General features: G+C 55.2%; 1 protein-coding gene across 8 annotated transcripts in view; it reads left to right on the forward strand.

Moving 5' to 3' along the window:
- PDPK1 (3-phosphoinositide dependent protein kinase 1) overlaps positions 1-20,915 on the forward strand; it is a 97,489-nt gene that overhangs the window by 7,433 nt on the left and 69,141 nt on the right. Inside the window, exons 4-11 of one of the 8 annotated variants that reach the window (XM_045874752.3) lie at positions 598-652; positions 820-1,032; positions 1,115-1,203; positions 1,285-1,429; positions 1,503-1,610; positions 1,794-1,862; positions 2,835-2,936; positions 3,382-3,689. The exons of 4 other annotated variants lie outside the window; for them this stretch is intronic. In XM_045874752.3, the coding sequence (XP_045730708.1) occupies positions 598-652; positions 820-1,032; positions 1,115-1,203; positions 1,285-1,429; positions 1,503-1,610; positions 1,794-1,862; positions 2,835-2,936; positions 3,382-3,470 (870 nt within the window). In that variant the 3' untranslated portion in view covers positions 3,471-3,689. Of the gene's footprint in view, positions 1-597; positions 653-819; positions 1,033-1,114; positions 1,204-1,284; positions 1,430-1,502; positions 1,611-1,793; positions 1,863-2,834; positions 2,937-3,381; positions 3,690-8,128; positions 10,815-13,252; positions 13,413-13,775; positions 14,777-20,915 lie in introns of those variants that run through there. 3 more of the 8 variants (XM_045874759.3, XM_045874755.2, XM_064592369.1) reach the window with 3 other exon arrangements.

Below are 20,915 nucleotides of genomic sequence, written 5' to 3' on the forward strand. Positions count from 1 at the left end.
TCTGCTTCCGAGATGGGTCACATGAGCGCCTGTTATGCACAAGTGACCTTCCTGATGGTGTTGAGCTCAGGCACGGTGTGGCCATGCCGTTGATGCCCGAGCCCCCAGCCCCGTCTGCACCGAGCTCTCTGGCCACTGAGCCCCTGCTTCTGCACTCGCTCTGCCTGGAGTGCACGCCCTCCTCTTGCTTCTGGCCTTGCTTCTGTTCCTGCAGCCCAAGAGGCCGGGCTGGTCAGCCTCTCCAGGTCCAGACCCTCTGAGCATGCCACCCACTGTGTCCCAGCTGCTGCCTGGACTGGGGCCACCCGGACAGGCCAGGGCAGTGGGGTTGCCTTCTGTCCATGTGCCTGCCCTCTGCGCAAGAGCTCTTTCCTCCTGTCCTGGTCCTTGCAGGCAGCTGGCCGTGCATCCCCCACGGCTCCTCCACGTCCTCATGGTTCCCAGTGCTGTGCTTTCCCTGACCACGTTTGGGGGCCTTTGACTCCCTTCTAATACCTGAGGGAAGGCCATCGGGGGCTGACCTCTGATGTTGGCTGGGCTGTGACCTCTGGGCACTGGGCCGTAGGGGGCAGGGCTTTAACAGCTGGTTCCCCCCAGGTCCTTCCTCAGATCCCTGTGAAGAGTGGTGGTCCCCATGGGGCAGGGGTCCTCGGTGAGTGGCTGACCCCTCTCCCTGCCCCCACCCTGGGAGGCTCCTTGGGGACCTGTTGGCAGCCCCTCCCCCTCCAACTGGGGAGGGAGGTCGGGCAGGTGACAGGGGCCAGGGTGGGGGCTGCAGGGCAGGAGGCGTGCTGGAGCCATCCACTCCCCTCCTCCCAGGGGTGCACCTGGAGGGCCCATTCATCAGCCGGGAGAAGCGAGGTGCACACCCCGAAGCCCACCTGCGCTCCTTTGAGGCCAACGCCTTCCACGATGTGCTGGCCACCTACGGGCCCCTGGACAACGTCCGCATCGTGACGCTGGCCCCTGAGCTGGGCCGGAGCCGAGAGGTGATACGGGCTCTGGCGGCCCGTGGCATCTGTGTGTCCCTAGGTGAGGGGGGCTGCCCCCAGGGTTGGGCCCTCATGGGGGTACTGGGCTGGGTGCGTAGTTTGATTCCAGGTCCCCCATGCAGGACACTCGGTGGCCGACCTGCAGGCCGCGGAGGAAGCTGTGCAGTGTGGGGCCACCTTCATCACCCACCTCTTCAATGCCATGCTGCCTGTGAGTAACCCCCCCCAAGTCCCGCGGGCGGGTGCAAGGGCTCCTGCCATCGCTCAGCTGCTCCCTCCTAACCCTGCCCAGTTCCACCACCGTGACCCAGGGATCGTGGGGCTCCTGACTAGTGACCGGCTGCCACCAGGCCGCCACATCTTCTACGGGATGATCGCTGATGGCACGCACACCAACCCTGCTGCCCTGCGCATTGCCCACCGGGCCCATCCCCAGGGTGAGTGGCAGGGCAGACCAGGGGCAGCGGGGAGGCCACCGCAGGGTAGGTCTAAGGTCCCTTCCTCCCGCAGGGCTGGTGTTGGTCACCGACGCCGTTCCTGCCCTGGGCTTGGGCAACGGCCGTCACACACTGGGGCAGCAGGAGGTGGAGGTAGATGGGCTGACAGCCTATGTGGCAGGTGAGCGATCCTCTCGTCCCCGCCAACTGCCTCCACAAGAACGGCCCCTCGGCCTCTTATGGGATGCAGGAATCTGGGTGTTCCCCACCAGCCTGCTGTCGCCCCCCCCCAGCCCACTGCCCACCCCCCACCACGTGCCTGGTGGCCTCTGGTCCCCCAGAGCCTGCCCTCTCTGCTCTGAAGGCACCAAGACGCTGAGTGGCAGCATAGCCCCGATGGACGTGTGTGTCCGGCACTTCCTGCAGGCCACAGGTCAGTGCGGCTGGCGTGGGGGGTATGTGTGCACATGTGTGTGCGCGCGTGCACAGAAGGTAGAGGCTACGTCTGGGAGAGGTGGGAGGGAAGCATGGAGAGTCTCGTACCTACATCCTTTGTCTGGCGGAGTTCCCAGGGGACAAGCACCAGGAATGTGGCTGAGGTTCCCCTGCAGGGAGCTCCTGGCAGACTAGGACCCGGGGTGATGGAAGTGAAGCCATGGCACCCGCGAGGGGAATGGACTGCACCTTACCCGCAGCAAGGGCCTTGGTCTTGGACCCTGTGGGCTCGCAGAACTTCATGGGTCCAGAGCTAGGGAGATGAGGTGGGGGTCAGAGCTATGCTCCAGGCTTCTTAAGGGGCTGGGCCTGTTGTTGGTGAGGTGGGAAGGGGTGTCTGGCAGAGGCTGTGGTTGGCCAGGCCCTGTGGGATTCTTCATAGTGCCCTGGGGCTGGGGTGTCACCTGAGGGCATTGGGGCTCAGCGTGCTGTTTAGAGCAGCAGGGAGACAAGCCAGGAGGCGGGAAATGGCTTTGGCCTGGCAGCTGGGGGGGGGGTGATATGGGGAACAGAAAGAATGGGGTTTAGTTGTGTGATCTCTCGAGGGGTAGCAGGAATAGAAAGGCAAGACCAGGTGGCTTCATCAATGGCTCAGGCTACTGCTTCTTTGTGGGGTTGCTCTACCTGGGATGCTGAAGGAGGAGGGGCCTGCAGGCCTTTGGGTCCAGAGTGTCTGTGAGGATGGGAGGCCTGCCAATCTGGGATGGGTGAGAGAGCAGGAAAAGGGTCCCCAGCAGTGTCCTCAGATTGGGGGTGGGGGGGAGGTGGAGCCTTGTCTCCCTGCTGCAAAGGCCTGGGATGTCTCCCCTCCCCAGTTCCTAGGCCTTGGAGCTTGGGGCTGTGGGGTGGGGGAGGGGCTGCTGGCTGAGCTGGGATGGCGGATTGTTACCCAGTTATGTCCCCTGAGCAGGCTGCAGTGTGGAGTTGGCCCTGGAGGCTGCGTCCCTGCACCCCGCTCAGCTGCTGGGGCTGGAGAAGCACAAGGGCACCCTGGACTTCGGGGCCGATGCAGGTCAGGGCCTGATGTGGGCGCCCAGGCCACTGAAGACTTGGGAGCTCCCGGGGACTTGGGACAGTTCCAGGGCAGGTGGAATCTTCCCTATGCCCAGGTGGCCTTGCCCACCACCAACCTCAGCCCGGGCCCATTTTCCAATCAGGCCCGGCTTTCTGGTGTATGAAACAAGGCCGGCTGAGGAGCTGCCGGGGCCTTTGTCCCTTGTACCCTACTGCCAGGAATACTGGCTCCAGGACTTTGGCCAGCCTGTGATGGGTTGGGGTGCCCTGCCCAAATCACGTTGCAGGCTTCAGTTTCCCCACCAGCTCCTGGGCAGGGGTGGGGAGGGGAACAGAGCTTCTCTTAGGGGTGATGAAGCTCCTGGAAGCTGGCTGGGGGTTGGGGTGGCGGTGGGCCCACCCACCCACCCCTGCCGCCACCTCACCACCCGCCTCTGACCCAGACTTCGTGGTGCTCGATGACTCTCTCCACGTGCGGGCCACCTACATCTCGGGCGAGTTGGTGTGGCAGGCGGAGGAGGCCAGGCAGTGACCAAGGACCACAGCCGGAAAGGATACCCAGCCTTAGCTGGACGCGGTCAGGGCTGAGTCGTGGAGGAGCTGGTCTCCAGGGAGCGAGTGGGCGCCCTGCCCCAGGTGGAGGCCTCCGCTCAGGAGGCAGCTGGATAAACACGCGCCCAGCAGGGACTTGTCTGGTCTCCGAGTGTTGCTTCAAAGCAGGGCGCCGTCACCTCGGTGGCTGTCTGGGTGGTGGTGGGGGGGGTGGATTGGGAGTGGGAGTGGCTGGATTCTGGCTCATCCCAGCTCTCTGGAGGCCCCTGTCTGTGGCACAGATGTGTCTGAGGCCTGCAGACCCACAGGCAGAGGTGCTGGTTGGAAATGATTGGAGGGTGGGTGGGGAAGTCCTGGGCTGTAGGTTGGGAAGTGGACCGGAAGGGGCTTGGGGACAGAGTGCAGATAGCTTCAGAAGTTCATGTGTCAGGGGACCGAGGGGAAAGGGTACTTCTTGCGATTTTAAACAAGGAGAGAACTGGCTGTGCAGGCAAGTTAGCTGGGGCTGGAGGAGCTGGGTGTAGGAGGGGCCTCGGGTGGGCAGCGCAGAGGGTTTGGAGGGCTACTGCATGAGGATGTCCCAGGGGCTCACTCTGCACCCTTGAGTTGGGTAGGCAGAGTGGGGGGCCAGGGCCATAGTGCCGGGTGCTCCTCCCCAGCCTTCAGGGGGCATCCGCGCTGGCCTCAGGACCCCAGCTCGCCTGGCTGTGAGTGCAGGAAGCAGTGGCCAGGGGCCCCTGAGCTGACCCTGGCCACTGCTCTCGCCCAGCCCGCAGCCCTACTTCTTTGAGCCCTTGGGATAATCAAGGCTCCACTTCCTGGGGTGTTTTTTCTGAACAACCCCTTCTCCTGACCCTACTCCCAGGTGGGCACGATGATCCCCCTTGCACCCTGGTGTTTGCACAGCTGGAGGTGACCCTGCCTGGTGCTGGTGGGCAGCTTGGGGGTCACCAGTGTTCTGAGCCCTGCAACTATTTTCCCGTTAGTGTCATCCCGCAGCCTTCCATGTCCCCTCCGTCCTGGCAGCGGGGTCCCCACGTTGGGAGCGTGGGCTGTTGGGTTCTCTGAGAAGGATAGCTGTGGGGCAGGTGGGCTCTGAGGAGCCGTGCAGGTCCTGAGGACAGCCGTGACATGGGAGTCGGATGGCAGGGGTTGGTGTAGCCCCAGATCTGGGGTTGACTTTCTCCCTCATCGTGTCCTGGGCAGCACCTCCACCCTTTCTCATGGCTGTAGTCCTTGGAATAGGAGGTTGAAGGCGAGTGTCCCAGGACGCCGTGGTGTGGCTTGGCCACCCTTCCCCTTGCCTCTGCCACAGAGCACACTACAGGAAGCGTCTCCAGGCCCAAAGTGACAAAAATGGGCCACGGGTTCTGGCTGTGTTTGTGGGTGAACAGCCTGGGGAGAACCGGCACCATAAGGCAAGACTCAGGAAAGGCCACCTGCAGGGGTACCAGGGGACTGGGTCTCAGGCCACATGCCCATGGGGTGCAGGGACTTCTAGGCCCAGCAGGTGACAGAGCAGAGCAGTTCCTGGAAGACAGCCACCTGCTCCACCCTGGTTGGAGGGAGCAGAGGAATGTCTCCAAAACACATTCAAAGCTGAGTGGTGGGCACTTGCCTTGTTTGGTGCTAGGCCTAAGTGCATTACCAGCGTGAACCCATTCTTCTCTGCCAAAAATCTAAAGGAGTTTCCTGTTTGTCACCCCCATTCTCAGATGGGGAAGCGGGCACCTGATTCCAGAGCTGGGGAGCACCAGAGCTAGGATTTGTCCTGGCCGCCCTACCGGGGGCCCTCCCTTAAACCTGTCACCACGCTGCCTCTCTGGGTGGAGAATCTGGGAAGTGCTAGTTGAACTCGGGGTCAGCAGGGGTGAGGCACCTGTGCAGGTTGGGAAAAGCACTCTAGGCAAGGGGAAACTACCCCACGAAGATCCCGTGGCACTCTTCGCTGGAAAGGGGTGCAGCCATCACCACTGTCATCCGCAGAACTTCACCACCCCAGGAGAAGTTCTGTTCCCTCTAGGTACTGTCCCTGTCCCCCCATCCCCTCCAGCCTGGCACCGACCACTCCACTTCTGATTCTGAGGCTGCAGGGTTTTAAACAAGATGTGCTGCCGTTTTGTTAGACCCCCCAGCAAGGAGACTCTGAGGGGCTGACTGTAGGGTGGCAGTGGGGCTGGAGACAGGTGAAGCGGGGGACAGGCATGCTCTAGTGTTGGTGTAGAGTAGGCTGCGAGGGGTGTGCCTGAGTCACTGGTGGGTGGGGGTGACATTTTCACTGAGGTGGGAAAGCTGGGGTGGGATCCTCGGGGGGGTGACCTGGCGTGCAGCCCGCACCTTCGTGGCTTGCTCTGTGTTGTACGTGAGTGGAAGGACCAGGGGACCCGGTGGTGCTAGGACCCGGTGCCGGGGCCGGAGCGTCGTGACTCTGCGGAGTGGGACGAGGGCCCCCTGGCGGCAGTGCTTGGGAGCTGCGGAGGGGTCCACTTGAGGGCCCACGACTGCGCCGAGTGCACGCGGGTTCGAATCCAGGCGCTGAGGCGTCCCTTACGAAGTCTCGGTCTCCTAGTCGGGTTGACGGGTCCCGGAGGATCTGGGTGGTCCAGACCGGAGAAGCCGGCTTGGGGGTGGGGTGGAGGGGGAGACGGTATCAACCGCGGTGCACGGTGACTCTGGCCCGAGCCTGTCCGCCGCGGGCCCGGCCTGCGGCTCAGGCGCCGGGTCCACGCGGACCCAGAGATACAGTAAGAGCTGCGGCGCACGGGGCTACGGCTTGCTGCTGGAGGGGCTCCTCCCTGGGGGACGGGCTCGTGCCGGGGCCAATGAGGATTGTCGTGCGCAGCGACGCGCCGCGGCCGAGTGGCTGGGGGTCGCGTCCGCCTCTTACCCTGTCCCGGATTAAGGGACGGATCCGGCCTCGGCTCCGGCGGGTGCAGGGGAACCGGGGGCCTCGTGCCCCCCGCGCGCTGCGGACCCCACTGCGCCCCGGTCCGCCCGCCTGCCTCTCTGCGCGCCTTCCCGCCCCACCGCTCCCCTCCCTCCCTATCGCCGCCCTGTGAATCCCCTGCGCCCCAAGCCTCCTCTCCCCGCCCCGCCCTCGTTGGCGTTGGGGAGTAGGGTGTGGGTTCCCCGCCGGCCCCCTTTCACTGCCTTTCCCAGTCTCGCCCCAGCTCCGAGCGTGTGCAGGGTCGGGGGTGCGGGAGCGGCTGGGTACAGTAGGGGGTGTGGCACCGGGAGGGTGGGCAAAGGGCGGTTCCACTTAGCCCCTGCGGCACCCCCTTCGCCCCCTGTCGTCCCCAGGCAGCCCGGTGCCCGGAGCGATGGCCCTGAGTCTTGCCTGCCTCCCACTCCCGCACCATTAAGAGCTTGGTGTGCTCCTTCCAACGTGATCCAACATACCTTGTTCTAGGTTTATGTCTTGGTTTGTTTCATAAACTGGAATTGTACTTTTGATACTGCTCTGCTAGTAACTATTTTTTAGTTAAGCAGCCTGAAACGGAAAGCTGCCTGGGTGGGGACACGTGGAAATGTCTCTGTACTTGAACAAGGTCCCCAGTGTTCTCGAAGATGGATGTTTCATAACGTTAACCAGATCCCAGCGTGGACCAGTCGGGTTTCTCCCCCCGCCAAACCCCAGCCCCGAGGAGGAGGGACCATGGAGTGATGGGCAGGGAGCTCTGGGGCCCCAGATGCCCAAGCGTGTCTAGGAGGCGGGAGGAGACCCGGTGTAGGCGCTCCTTTACGCCCTTTGGGTTCTGGGTTTGCGTGTATTCGTTTTCTCGTGTTCCTGTAACAAATTACCACAAATTAGGGGTTCAAAAGAACACATTTATTTTATAGCTCTGGAGGTGGGAGTGAGAAATAGGTCTCGGGGCTGAAATCAAAGTGGTGGCAGAGCTTTGTTCTCCCTAGAGGTGGCGGGGGGGGGGGGGGTCCTTCTGTTCCCAGCTTCCAGATGCTGCCCACACTGGTGGTCTCGTGGTTTCTTGTATTTGCTGAAGCCAGTGCTGGCCAGTCGTGCTGTTCACGTTGCCTCATTCGGGCTCTGACTCTTTCTCTTCTATCTTTTAAGGACTCTTGTGATTATATTGGGCCGAGCTGGATGATCCTGGATAATCTGCCTCTTTTAAGGTCAGCTTATTGACAACCATCATCCTTCCTTTCTATGTGATGTAACATGTTCACAGGTTGGGTGAACAGGACATGGTCATTTCTGGTGGAGCTGTTATTCTGCCTGCCTCCTCATCCAGAGAGAGGGGCCTGGGCCACGGCTCCCTACTGCCTGGGTCTAAAGGAGATACTACATCCCTATCATCAGGGTACGAAGGTGCTCCTTTCACTACATGCTTATCAACACTGGATGTTTTCAGTCTTTGGGATTTTGACCAATTTTTGGAATCAGCCCATTTTACAGCTGGGGAAGTTGAGACTTAGGGAGGGAAGGTTACTCACCTGAGTTTTGTTTTTTTTTATTCATGAGAGAAAGAGAAAGGCAGAGGCAGAGGGAGAAGCAGGCTCCCCGCAGAGCAGGGAGCCCGATGCGGGACTCGATCCCAGGACCCTGGGATCATGACCTGAGCCGAAGGCAGATGCTTAACCGACTGAGCCACACAGGCGCCCCTCACCTGAGATTTGATGCAACTTTCTGTTTCCTGTCTCCCAGTCTAGTTAAAATATTTTTTTCCATGTAGCACAATTTATATGAGAAGATATTTTTCCAGGTGGCTTGGAAATTATTGGCTTTGGCAACTCTCTCTCTCTTTTTTTTTTTTTTTAAGATTTACTTATTGGGGCGCCTGGGTGGCTCAGTAGGTTAAACATCTGCCTTCAGCTCACGTCATGATCCCAGGGTCCTGGGATGGAGTCCCGTGTCAGGCTCCCTCCTCAGCGGGAAGTCTGCTTCTCCCTCTGACCCTCACCACCTCTTATGTTCTCTCACTCTCTCAAATAAATAACTAAAATCTTTAAAAAAAAAAATGTAAAAAAAAAAAGTTGGATGCTTAGCCCCCTGGAGCCCCCAGGGTGCCCCTCCCCACCGCAAGTCAAGCCTTTAGATGGCTCAGCTTTCCCTACTCTCTCGACTGCGAATTCCTGAGAGACCCTGAGCGGGAACCACCGCGGCCAAGCTGCTCCTGGCTTCCTGACCCACAGAAACCATGAGATCGTAAATGTTTCTTGCTTGAGGTCTCTGAGTTGGGGGATAATTTGTTACAGGGCCTGGGTGGCTAACACGTTAGCTGTGTGATGCTGGGCAAGTCCCATCGCCTGTGAAGCTGGGTTCCCTCCCTTGGGCCACCGCACTTAAGAGCAGTAAGTGACGCACGGGTGAAATGCCACAGGCCATGTGGAGCACAGCGCTGACCGCCCCCACGCAGGCTGTGTATATACGGCAGCCTTTCAGCCTCTCCTAGCATGGTTATCATCCTCCTGTCCCTCCTCGGGTGGAACATGACCTCACAATGTCAAGCCAAGCATCGCATTCTTGGCCAGCGACAGAGGCACTGGGCAGGGAAAGGAGAGATAAGAGCCAGGGGCTGTCCCTCTTCTTCGTCCAGCCAGAGTGCCCGTGAACTGTGCGGGGCCAGGTGAGTCCATGTCCCCTCCTGCTTGCTGTCCCAGGATCTGCAGCCGGACCTGACCCATGGCAGGGGTGCCCTGCCTCTCGCTAGGTGAGAGGGGTGGCCTGGCCTGGCTTTTGGCTTGCACAATGGCTGCCATCGAGGCCCCATGAGAACTGAGTACTGTTCTTGTTCCTCTTTCCGAGGCTGCTCCCTGCCCTGCCCCCGCTGCCTGCTCAGCGGCTTTCCGCAGGCCTCCAGCCTGCCCCTCTCCCCTCACACCTTCCCCTGAGGCCACAGAGGATGCCTGCCCCACCTGCTGCTCCAGGGGGCTGTAGGATTCCCCGCGGACTTCTCCCTCTCGGTTTTTCCCCCTCCCTGTTGGTCTTTGAATTCCCGAAGAACTACACAGCCTTGCTTTGGTGTAAGTGACTCTGAAAAAAGAAAAAAAAGAAAAGCTGAAGACTTCAGTTTGGTTCATATTCTGTGACTTGCCTCTTTACCTTCACTCTCCGTTAGACCTTTACCCTCTTCTTTCCAGTAGCTGCATCGAATTCTCCAGGATGAACGTACCATAATTTATTTTACCATTCTCTTGTTGATAAATATTTTGGTTCTTTTTTTTCTTTTTCTCTTTTATTATTTGCTTCAGGTTAAAGTTACGCCGTCACGAACATTCTTGCGCAGTTTTACCTTCGTGAGTGAGAGCTTCTTAGAATCTCCGGGAAGAAGATACACCCACTTTATTAATTTTTATTTGCATCAATGTTTAAGAAGCCAGATAGTTGTAAAAAGGCTTGTAGGGGCGCCTGGGTGGCTCAGTCGTTAAGCGTCTGCCTTCGGCTCAGGTCATGATCCCAGGGTCCTGGGATCGAGCCCCGCATCGGGCTCCTGGCTCAGCGGGGAGCCTGCTTCTCCCTCTCCCTCTGCTTGTGTGCACCCCCCCCTTTCTCTCTCATATAAATAAATAAAAATAAAGAATAAAATAGAAATAAAAAGGCTTGTAATGCAGAACAGCAGCCGGTGCCTCACCTCTCCCCCCTCCTCACATCCCACTTACTACTGGTTTAAATGTTCTTTTTGCTGTGTATGTCTATCTTTCTAACGAATATTCTCCCACTTTATGTCTGGACTCATCACTTACAGCCATTATCTAGTGCCTGTCTGTTAGAAGAGGTGAGGATTCAGCTGTCTCATGCCCCCTCTCCTCTGGGTCCTTCTGAGGTAAAGGGTGATGATTACTGGTTGAATCCGTGCACCTGTATTATGACTGTAAATATCCCTCACAGCTGCGAAGAGTGAGGCGCCTGGTAAACGGTGATTTTGCTTCCTTCCTGATAGGGCTCTTCCTCTGGAGTTTTCTTGTCTCTCTGTCGCTTCTTAATTCAGTTTTTTTATGTGGCGAAAGCCATGAGAGGATCTATCATTTTCAGCTTCTTTCTGGAGCCCTCCGAAGCCTGCTTCCCTTGGGTCTGTGTGCTCCTTGTTCTTATCCTGGGATTTCTCCTCATTATCCATTTAAAATTTTAAAATTGCACCTTTCCCCCAGGCACTCCTGAGGCCCCACTGATTTTCTTTCTTCCCCATAGCACTAACTGCCTTCTAACATCCGGGAAGATTTGCTTATTCATTTGTCTCTCCCACCCTGCCTCCCGCCTGTGGCATCGGAGTTTCATGAGGGCAGAGATTTTTGTGTTTTGCTCGCCAGGGAATTGTCAACGTCTAGCACGGTGCCTGGCACGGAGGGGAGACTGAATCCATACTCGGTGAGTGGACAAATCCTGGGACTTGCCTTCCTCACTTTCCTGTGTGTTTTGTTCCTTCCTGTTTCCTGGATCTCCTGTCTTCTTCTTTCTTGGTTTCCTCCATCATTTGGTGGAGCACATCCATTAGTAACTTTCTGAGAAAGGTCACTCTTCATGTTTGTGTGTACATATTTTTTTTTAGACTCTAGATCTATGTATTTATACGCAATTGCGTTTAGTGTATGGTCTGGCAAATTTCACATGTAAGATGGTAATAAATACTAAGTATCTCCTAGGGTTGTGATGAGAAGTAGGATAAATCTTTAAAAAATGGTTAGCGTTCTCTGAGGACAAGTTGTCATTACTTTGTGAGGGCTACAATAAACACAAAAGAAGGGTTTGTTGGGAGGCAGTTGGGTGCAGTGCCAAGAGCAGGGCCCTGCTGTTGGTCAGGGGTGGTTTTGAGTTCTGTGCTCTGTGACCTAATATATGACTGAGAGTAGGCAGGGCACCAAAGCCTCAGTTCTCTCATGTGAAAGAGGGAGATGGTCACAGTTAACCTCCTGCTCGTAGGGCTGTTGTGGGCAAAATCAGATGTGCTTTTAATCTGTATTAAGGATTATGACGTAGAATAACGTTCTCAGTGTTACCAAGTGTTGAGTGTGGCTTGGCATGGTGGTAAGAGCTGGTATCTACCTTGACCTTGTCTTTGTGTTCACTGAGGGTTAGTGTCCGGAGTGGGGTAACCAATTGGCAATTTTCAGCCTGTATCTAAAGTCCCGAGAGGGATCCCTGTACTTTGGCCCAGCAGTTCCATCTGCTGAGAATTTATCCTAAGGAAATAAATAAAGGTGTCCTACGTGGATCTGTAAGCTATAGGCTGCCTCCAGTGGAGTCCTCCGCAGCCCTCACCACCGGGGAAGATGGCGGTCAGATGTCAGCAGAACTGTACAGGATACTGGATGATGCATTGCTAAGTGAAAAAAGTATCCAAACCGCATAAGCCCTTTTGGGGAATAGGAGTTATATTTACCATTTTGACTGTTCTGTAAGGTGCATCCATGTACAGAACACTGGAAGCTTGGACAAACAGAGGCTGTAGAGCCTAATGGTCAAAGCATAGCCTCTGGCATATGGGTATCAAGATTCTGGTTCTGGCACTGTGAGACCCAGGGCAAGTTATAGAACTGTACTGTGCCTCAGCTTCCTCACCCTTTCAAAAACAGGGGCCACACTAGCAGGGATGCTTACTTAGACATCAGGCATGAAAATTCTTTATTTTTTAAAAAAGATTTTATTTATTTGAGAGACAGAGAGCACAAGCAGGGGGAGCAGCAAAGGGAGAGAGAGAGAAGCATCCTCCCCTCTGAGCAGGGAGCTGGGACCCTGGGATCATGACCTGAGCTGAAGGCAGACGCTTAACTGACTGAGCCACCCAGGTACCCATAGGCATGAAAGTTCTTTAGTAAGAATAAGTGCTAAACAAAAGAAAAGAAAAGAAAAGAAAAAGGAGTAAGAGTTGGGTCAGTGTTAGCAGCTATCACTGCTATTCAAGAATTAACTAGTTAGTGGGCTTATGGATTCGTTTATCTAATTATTCTCTGTATGGTCTAAATAGTTATTTTTCAAAATAAATATATTTCTTTTGGAAATAGAAAAAAAAAGGTTATTTAAAAGTATGCAACTTTGAGGTAACAAAGATGATTGTGATTTTGTTTAAAACAGCATGGTCATAACACAACAGTGTGAATGCATTTAATGCCACTCAGCTGTGCACATGGCAGATGATAAAATGGTTAAGGTAGTAAATTTTATGTCTATTTTACCACAAGCACAAAAAACAACAATAACACCTCATCATTAACAACTACAAGAAAATTCAACATCTCATCAACAGTAACGACTACAAAAAAATCCACAAAACCACAGGCAAAGAAGAAAGTTCTGCAGGTGTCCCTGCGACTATTAGCAGTGATGCCATGGGATTGTTTTCTGCCTTATCAATTGGATTTTATAGCCCAAATTTCCGTCCGTGAACACTGGTCAGTTTCGTAAGCAGCGAAGTTGCGTCTGTCGTTTGCGCGGAGCCCGGCTCCCGATCCCAGCCACGCGTGGGAGCCCAGCCCCGCCGCTGCCTCGGGCGTGACCTTGGCCAGCTCGGCGCCCCTGCGAGCCTCAGTTTCCCCCGTGGGCGCCAGGGATGACAGCTCCCCCCCTCCCCGCGTCTCCCTCCCGGCCCCGCCTTGCGGCCCCGAGATTGGTTCGCGCGGGCCGCCCCCCCTCTGAGGCGGGGCCGGGCCGCTCCCGCCCGCCGGGCCCCAACCCGGAAATGCGGCTCGGGGGCGCCGGCTAGGCCGGCCGAGCCGCGGCGGAGGGACGGCGGGCGCGGCCAATGGGCGCGGGCGGCGGCGGCGGCGCGGCGGAAGTCCCGCCCGGCGTCGCGCGGGGGCGGGGCGGAGCCGGGGGCGGCGGGCGGCGGGGCGGGCGCAGGATGAGGGCGGCCATTGCTGGGGCTCCGCCGCGGGGAGGAGGACGTTGAGGAGGCGCCGAGCCGCGCAGCGCTGCGGGGGAGGCGCCCGCGCCGACGCGGGGCCCATGGCCAGGACCACCAGCCAGCTGGTGAGTGCGCGCCGGCCGCCCGGGCGCGCTGGCCCGTCACCCAGGCAAGCGCGGCGGCCGCTAGGGCCCGGCGAGGCGGGGCGGCCCCGCGTCCCCAGGGCCGGGCGGCGCCTCACCTGCGGCCGGGGGGCCGGGCCGGGGACCGCGGGCTTCGTGAGGGCGCCTCTCGGCCGTCGCGGGGAGGCCGGGCCCTGGCGCGCCGGGCGCCTGCCCGGCGGGGGCGCTGACAGACGCGCGGAGGGCGGGGGAGGCCGGCGAGGTGTCACTGGCTTGTCGCGGTGGAAGTGCTCGGAAAGTTTGTTTTCGGCGCGCCGGGGCCTGGAGCTGAGCCTCCGGGGTTACCTTTCATTCCGTCTGCGAAGGAACCGCCCTGGGCCTTCACCTGGAACGGGGTCCCAGTGCCTCTGCCGCAGCGAAGCGGGAGGGACGAGTTCTTGCTCAGAGCACCTGATGCTCCAGGCTCCCCCCAAATTCACGGTTAGGGTGGAATTTGGTAGACTCCTTTCCCGGCCCGGCGGAGCGGCATTGGGTGCTTTTCCTGCCTTGGGGCTCTTCTCCAGCAGTGGTTTCAAGTGTGGGAAGCCCCAGGGAGGTCGAGCTTGAACCTGCTACCGAGGGGAGAGTGATCGTGACAGCGAGGAGGGATTGCAGGGGAAAAGAAAAAGGAAAGCACTTGTTGGGTGAAATGTTTTGCTTAAAAGTATCGTTAGTGTTTCTATGTTTTTTTCTCTGTTGCTAAAAGTATCCTTGGTGTTTTGATGTTTTTCCCTGTGTTTGAGTTTTGAAGTCGCGAAGGTGGTTTCAGGATTTATACCTTGGGCGCGACTATGAAAATGGGTGATGGAAGCATGTCATCACAGCTTGCAAAATTTGGTTCAAAAGGCAAATCAAAATCACTTAAGTGAATGAAGATCCAGGAAACTTACCTGACTCCTGTTTTTCAGCATACAGCTTTGTAGTAGCGGTTCTTAAGCCTTTTGGGGAGTCTTGAATCCTTTTGAGAATCTGGTGGAAGGTATAAATCCTCTCCTGAGAAAAACACTGAATTACCCCACATTTTGTAATTACTTTAGCAGGTTCTTGAACCTTCTGCAGCTCATCCATGGACTTCAGGCTAAGAACACTGTAGAGATGGGTGATGATCCAGAGTCTTAAGAGGAGGACCTGTTCAGTTGAGAAAATGGTGAAAGGCGAAGGGGCCGTCTTTGACTGTTGCAACATGTGGCTGTACCCTGGGGTGTCTGGGCTAACAGGCAAAAACACGAATTGGGCTTCTTGGCGAGCCTCAGTGGAGGCCGGGGGTGATGACAATCATGGAAGTGTGTAAAATGAACTTTCATACAGCGGTGCTGTTGCAGTGCAAGGTGTGTACTTTGGTGGAGGTCATGACAAGAGGCAAAGAGCATATTTCCTCGTGGTCTTGGTTGTTCCACACGATGGGCATTGGACATCTGGAGTTTTCTTTTTTTTCCTAAAGATTTTATTTATTTATTTATTTGACAGAGAGACACAGCAAGAGAGGGAACACAAGCAGGGGGAGTGGGAGTGGGAGAGGGAGAAGCAGACTTCCCGCCGAGCAGGGAGCCTGGGCTCGATCCCAGGACCCTGGGATCGCTACCCGAGCAGAAGGCAGATGCTTAACGACTGGGGCGCCTGGCAGATGCTTAACGACTGAGCCACCCAGGCGCCCCATCTGGAGTTTTCTTTGCGTAAGTTATCTTTTTAGTGCAAAAATGCTGGAATCCAGTGAGAGCAAATGAATCGTGCTATAAAGGAGAGGTCTCTCTGTCTGGAAGTGAGAGGAACAAGGATTTTGTGTCTTCAACTAGATCCCCTCCCTCCCCGTGTGAGAATTGGCCATATTTCTTCTCAGGAATGGCGGCGTTGCCCCTAATATTGGCTTTTCACCTGAAGACGGACAGATTTGCATCGTTCAAGTGGGTTTACACCTAGATTTCTTAAAAATTATTTACTTATTTATTTATTTGTCCCAGAGAGAGAGCGTGTGCAAGCAGGGGGAGGGGCACACAGAGGGAGAGGGAGAAGCAGACTCCCCACTGAGCAGAGAGCCTGATGTGGGATTCCATCTCAGGACTCTGGGAATCATGACCTTAGCCGAAGGCAGATGCTCAATCAACTGAGCCACCCAAACGTCCCTGCATCTAGATTTTTAAGGTGGCATTGTGTGGAGAAGCCCCCATACCCGTTATTAAATTTTCCCGTTCCTCTAAGCGTGTGCAGCCAACAGGGGAAACAGTACAAATGAAGTCTGAAAATGGCTTAGTCTCCTTTGATTTCTAGGTGGGCCAGAGGCTGGAGGAACTATTTCTTGAGCACTTACTTTAGAAGCAGGCACTTTTCCAGATAGCTCACCCCATGTTGCTTGATTTCTGTTACTAGTGCTGTGTGAGGTAGGTGTCCTTCCCATTTTACAGATGTGGAAACTGGGATGCGGGTAAGTTAAGTATCTGCTTGGTAAACAGTGTGAATCCATGTCTGAGAGTGGCAGGGGCCTGGGCGCCACTCTGCCCCCTCACGTGCCCCCTCACCCTGAGGGAGGGTCTGCTGGGCGGCTCAGCGCGGCACTTGGCTTGAGGAAGTCTGTCGTGCCACTGCCCAGAACGTCTTCCCTGGGGGTTGTGCCTGAATGTCCGGACTCTGCCGTGCTGGAGGCAGGAGAGACATCTTCACATGGAAGGACAGCACGCTTATTTATTTCTTTGGGCAGATGGCTGAACTCTCTGACCCCTGGAGCCTGTTTCAGCCTCACGCTGTCAGAAAGCAGCTGTTTGGAAAGAGGCTCTGCTTCATCTGTATTTGAGCGCTGATATTCTGAATGCGTGAGGCTTGGAATCCTCCCTTTGGGAAACAAGAACTGTGCAGAGATTTCGTTAAGGGTAAAATGGGAGATCAGGCAGAGCGGCTCTAGCTTTTGCAAGGGTGGCTGCATCTGGGCGGGAAGGCGGCTGGGAAAGTGGGGAACGTGGAAGGAAGTGGGTTCTGATTTCCACACTACTTTTTGGGCTTCTCTTCCTCAGGAGTCTTGTGCGGTGTGTTGTATTTCTGTCCCTGTGACACCCCTACAGCAGTTGAGAGCTGGCAGGGCGAGGTCCCTGTACTAACAGGTGGAAGTGGAGGTTTGTGCGGTTCTCTGACAGAATTTTGTGGGAAGGATCGCAGCAGCAACCTGTGTAGCTGTGGGGCCTACAGAGAGCTCTTCAGAGCAGGTCTCAGCCTCTGGGCTGCCTTAGCACAGCTTGGAGGATGAAGAAAAGGTGGCTCCTGGGCGTGTCGTCCTTTTCACTCTATGCTCTTGTCCCCTGACCCACCTGACGTGGGGTTTGGGTGCATGTAGGCAAGGGTGTGATGAATGGAGAATTGCTGCAGAAATGGGGTGAGAAGCCCAGTCCCCTCTGAGTTGATGGAGTGTGGAGAACCTTCCCTGGCACTATACTTTGTCTCTTCCTAAGGAGTGTCTTCTAGGGAAATGGACTTTGCTGGAACCCCACGCGCTGCTGAGGAACACTTGATGCTGAAATGACTCCCTCAGCAGGTGCGAGGGCCAGGGCCGATGTGTGCAAGCTCTGTGCCTGCCCTTTGGATGACAGCCGGCCATAGGGGGGAGGAGTGCAGTTGTTTTGAAGGCAGGTTCAAAGGGCAAATCACCGGGGGAGGCAGTGTTGTTGTGGAAACCCAAGTTTTGGACATGTATCGTTCAGGCCTGTTCAGCAGTGCCGCCTTCTTTAACTGGCTCGCATTTGTTACCAGACCCTTTAAAAAATTGTTTGGGGGCACCTGGGTGGCTCAGTCGTTAAGCGTCTGCCTTTGGCTCAGGTCATGATCCCAGGGTCCTGGGATCAAGCCCTGCATCAGGTTCCCTGCTCGGCGGGGAGTCTGCTTCTCCCTCTCCCACTCCCCCTGCTTGTGTTCCCTCTCTCGCTGTATCTCTCTATCAAATAAATAAATAAAATCTTTAAAAAAATATATTGTTTGAATATCTAGAACCAGCGGTGTATCCAGTCTCTAGCTGAATCAACAGGCAGAGTGCATTTTTTCAAGAGTAATGGGGAATATGGGCGCCTAGGTGGCTCAGTCGTTAAGCGTCTGCTTTCAGCTTGGGTCATGATCCCAGGATCCTGGGATCTAGCCCCACATTGGGCTCCCTGCTCCGCGGGAAGCCTACTTCTCCCTCTCCTACTCCCCCTGCTTGTGTTTCCCTCTCTTGCTGTGTCTCTCTCTGTCAAATAAATAAATAACATCTTAAAAAAAAAAAAGAGTAATGGGGAATACGTTCTGATGATAGTGTCTTAGAGGAGAAAGGCCTTTTTGGGTTCATGATGGTTCTTGGTCTGCTTTCATTGTTTGGTTGCACTTATGTAGCTGCGCAAAGTCTGTTTCCATCCCCTTAGTGTAGAAAATTTTCCTGATTTTAACTGAGATTTTTTACTCCCAAGAAATTCCAAGTCATTTTGAATGTCTTAAGAGAGGTAGTTTGCTATAAAGGATCTATGTTTGTGGCTTTCATATCCCTCATCAGGGCAACTGATGGAAGTTTGTGCTTAAATAGCTGGATTGCATATAGGCCCGCAGAAGGAGAGCTGACTGCACTGCAAGGTCTGCGTATGGAAAAGATGGGACATGCCCTACACTAGCAGCCGCTGCCTTATTGCACAGCCCACGGAAGACCAAACAAGCATGGTTTTCATTTGGAGTGTTGTCTGGCGGCCTGATGAAGGTGAACACATAGTTCCTGGTGGCCCCATAGACAGGATCAGGTGCCCGGTGCACCAGCCACTGTGCTTTGAATCAGCTTGCAGCCTTCAGGGAAGCCAGGTATTTAAAGGTGTTGTGTGAAGGTATGTCTGGATGCCAGGGAGGTTCGTCCTGGCGGTCTGTGTCCTCTGCATGTTTGTGGAGCTGGTGGCAGGTCTGTCCACGTTGGAGAAGGCTGATGAGAGGCTGCGTGCAGACAACTGCATGTGTACATCTCGGCAGTATTTCAGTCAGAATTCATCCGGATGAGAGCTTAGTTGTTACAGTGATTTCATTGTTAAAGTCTCATTCTTCAACCTGTTTTTCTCTTTTGGAATTAATGTATTGCAGCAGGAGTTGTATCTCAAAGCGACAGCTGTATATCGGATGCTGTCAGAGAAGGCTGCTAAGATTTGCAGGGAGGCTTGAAGTCTTACAGAAATTCTTGTTGTGTGCTCTGACCTGCAGTGGTGACCTGTGAGGAACGGGGCTCGCAGTTAACTTTTCTGCTGTCCCTCCCTGTTTCTGAGAGATGGGGAGCAGAGGGTCTCCCACCCCCCTGGGGGGAGACCTTGCTCTTGAACCCAGTGTGAAGCAGGTGTGTGGACTCCGTTGTGGCCTGGCTGCGGATGCTGCCGTGCAGTGAAGGAAGGGATGCCACCTGGAGGGGCGGCCACACTGTGCTCTCGTCATGCACTCCCCCCGCCCCCCCACCGCCGGCGGGGCTTAAAATACCTCATGCTTTCTTCCCGGGTCCCCCTTTCCTGGGCATCGAGAAGTTAGCATTTGCTGGAAGGGTGCCCCTGGGACTTCCCCCAGCCTCTCATGGCCTGTCACTTTGCTCCTCTTCAGTGAGGGTCCCTTCTCAGATGCCCCTGCCGTGTGCCCTCTTCCCAGCCTATACAGGATAGATAGTGTCCACGATGTTCTGGGCTGCCAGGTTCTCCTCTTTAGGCTCTTCCTCTTTGCCTGAAGAAATTCCCCTCAGTGGAAACTACCCCCTGGTGGCTGTGAAGCCTTTTCTGACCAATCAGCTTCTTTGTGTGTCGTTCCCCCCCCCCCCCGCCCCCTTTGGTCTGCAACAGGTTTTGTTATATAGTCAGCTCTGAAACAGGTTCTGCGCTTTGTTATGTCCTTATCTTTTCTGAACCTTGAATCTCTAGATGGCTTCTCTGACTCTTTTTCATGCTTTCTCCTCATGGTTCTCATATCTGGGCTTCCTGTGGTGTATTTGTCACATACCTATCTTAACATTTTTGCTATTTGTTAACAAAAACATGTCTGAATCTTACATGTACATTCGGATTTCCTTGTATTTAGAGCTGTATATACTTGAGGGGGGAAGGGTTTCATCATAAAACTATCGCCTGTTTAATGCCCAATATGAAAGCATTCCAAACTAGGAAGGAATCAGATGGTTAAAAACACGGATTCATGTCCCACTCTTTCATCGTCTAAGGAAATACAACTGAAGAAGGGGATATTTGTTTTTTCTACATGTATGTTGTATCACCTTCATGACCCTTGAAAGGCTTTATTTCAAAGGTATCGGTTTCTTATTGTACTACAGCTCTTCCTGGCAGGTTTTGGCGACCAATTGTTGGGTTAAATCTGGATGAGCAAACTGTTAGTGTCGAGCATGTAGTGTTTGAGCTGAGGCTTTTCTTGTTGGCACTGCCGCAGTGGTGGGTGAGGCTGGCGGCGGACCATTGTCCTCCTGTCACCAGACCTGAGTACCAAACCTGTAGAAGAGCCAGCGTTGGTGATGTGGACTCTGCATGAGAGGCAGCTGCTTTCCCATCAGGAGGACAGTTTTCTTAAAAGATCGCTAACTGAGGATGAGGATCACCCTAATAGTCCTCTGACCAGAAGCCAAGTTGCTCTTCTCGTATGATGTAGGGACCTTAGGGGAAATGGCAGAGCTCTCTCTGCTGCTTTGGGCAGGGTCAGTGAGGGCTCTCCCCAGGCCTCGACTTTGCTTGAATTTCTAAGTGTCCTGTCCTAAAAGGGGCGTGTGCTCTGTGGTTGGGTGCAGCTGTATCAGCGCCACAGCTGTGGCTCCAGGTGGATATAGTGCCAGCCTCCTTGGGTGGTTGTGTGGCTGATGGTCCTGGGGGGTGTCCAAGCAGCCCACCTTGTCTTAGAGGTTCCCTCTGTGGACCTGTGCACCTCTCACTCACCATGCTCAGTGAGTGAGAGAGCCACCAACCTAGGAGGAGGGCAGAAGTGACGTTCCCGTGTGCAGTGGTGCATGGAGCCCTCCTTTGGGAAATGAGGGGACCAGCCCATTTGGGAAAATTGCTGGGACTCTGACTCTGCTCAGCTGTGTTCTTAGGAAGGTCTCATCTGGAGAGTCACAGCAGCCAGACCCTGGGAGGCAGGTAAGATTGCAAGCCAACCTACTTAGAAAGCTAAGGAGCTTGATAACTGCTCATTTCCGGGCTCTTGTCATTATTAACTGGCTTCCTTCCTTGAGGGTGAGCACTGAGCTGTTCTGCATTCTTCCCTCCCGGAGTGGCCTGTGACTTAGGCTGGACAGGAGGCTGAGAGAATAATCTGTTCCCTCAGTGCGTGATCTCTGAAGCTCAGCGTTTACTGCCCCTTTTTTCCATTGTTAACTCGTTTTTTCTTCCTGCAGTTTGGCATTTTTCTTTCATGGGGTTTTTACATTCGTCAAAATTACAGTCTTCTATGGATTGTGTATATGTAGCTGGTTATTATCAGATATACAGCTTCAAAAATGTGTATCTA

The sequence above is a fragment of the Mirounga angustirostris genome, unplaced genomic scaffold, assembly GCF_029215605.1.
Source record: "Mirounga angustirostris isolate CCGP_5_RB_7025 unplaced genomic scaffold, mMirAng1.0.hap1 SCAF_5, whole genome shotgun sequence".
Classification (NCBI taxonomy): Eukaryota; Metazoa; Chordata; class Mammalia; order Carnivora; family Phocidae; genus Mirounga; species Mirounga angustirostris.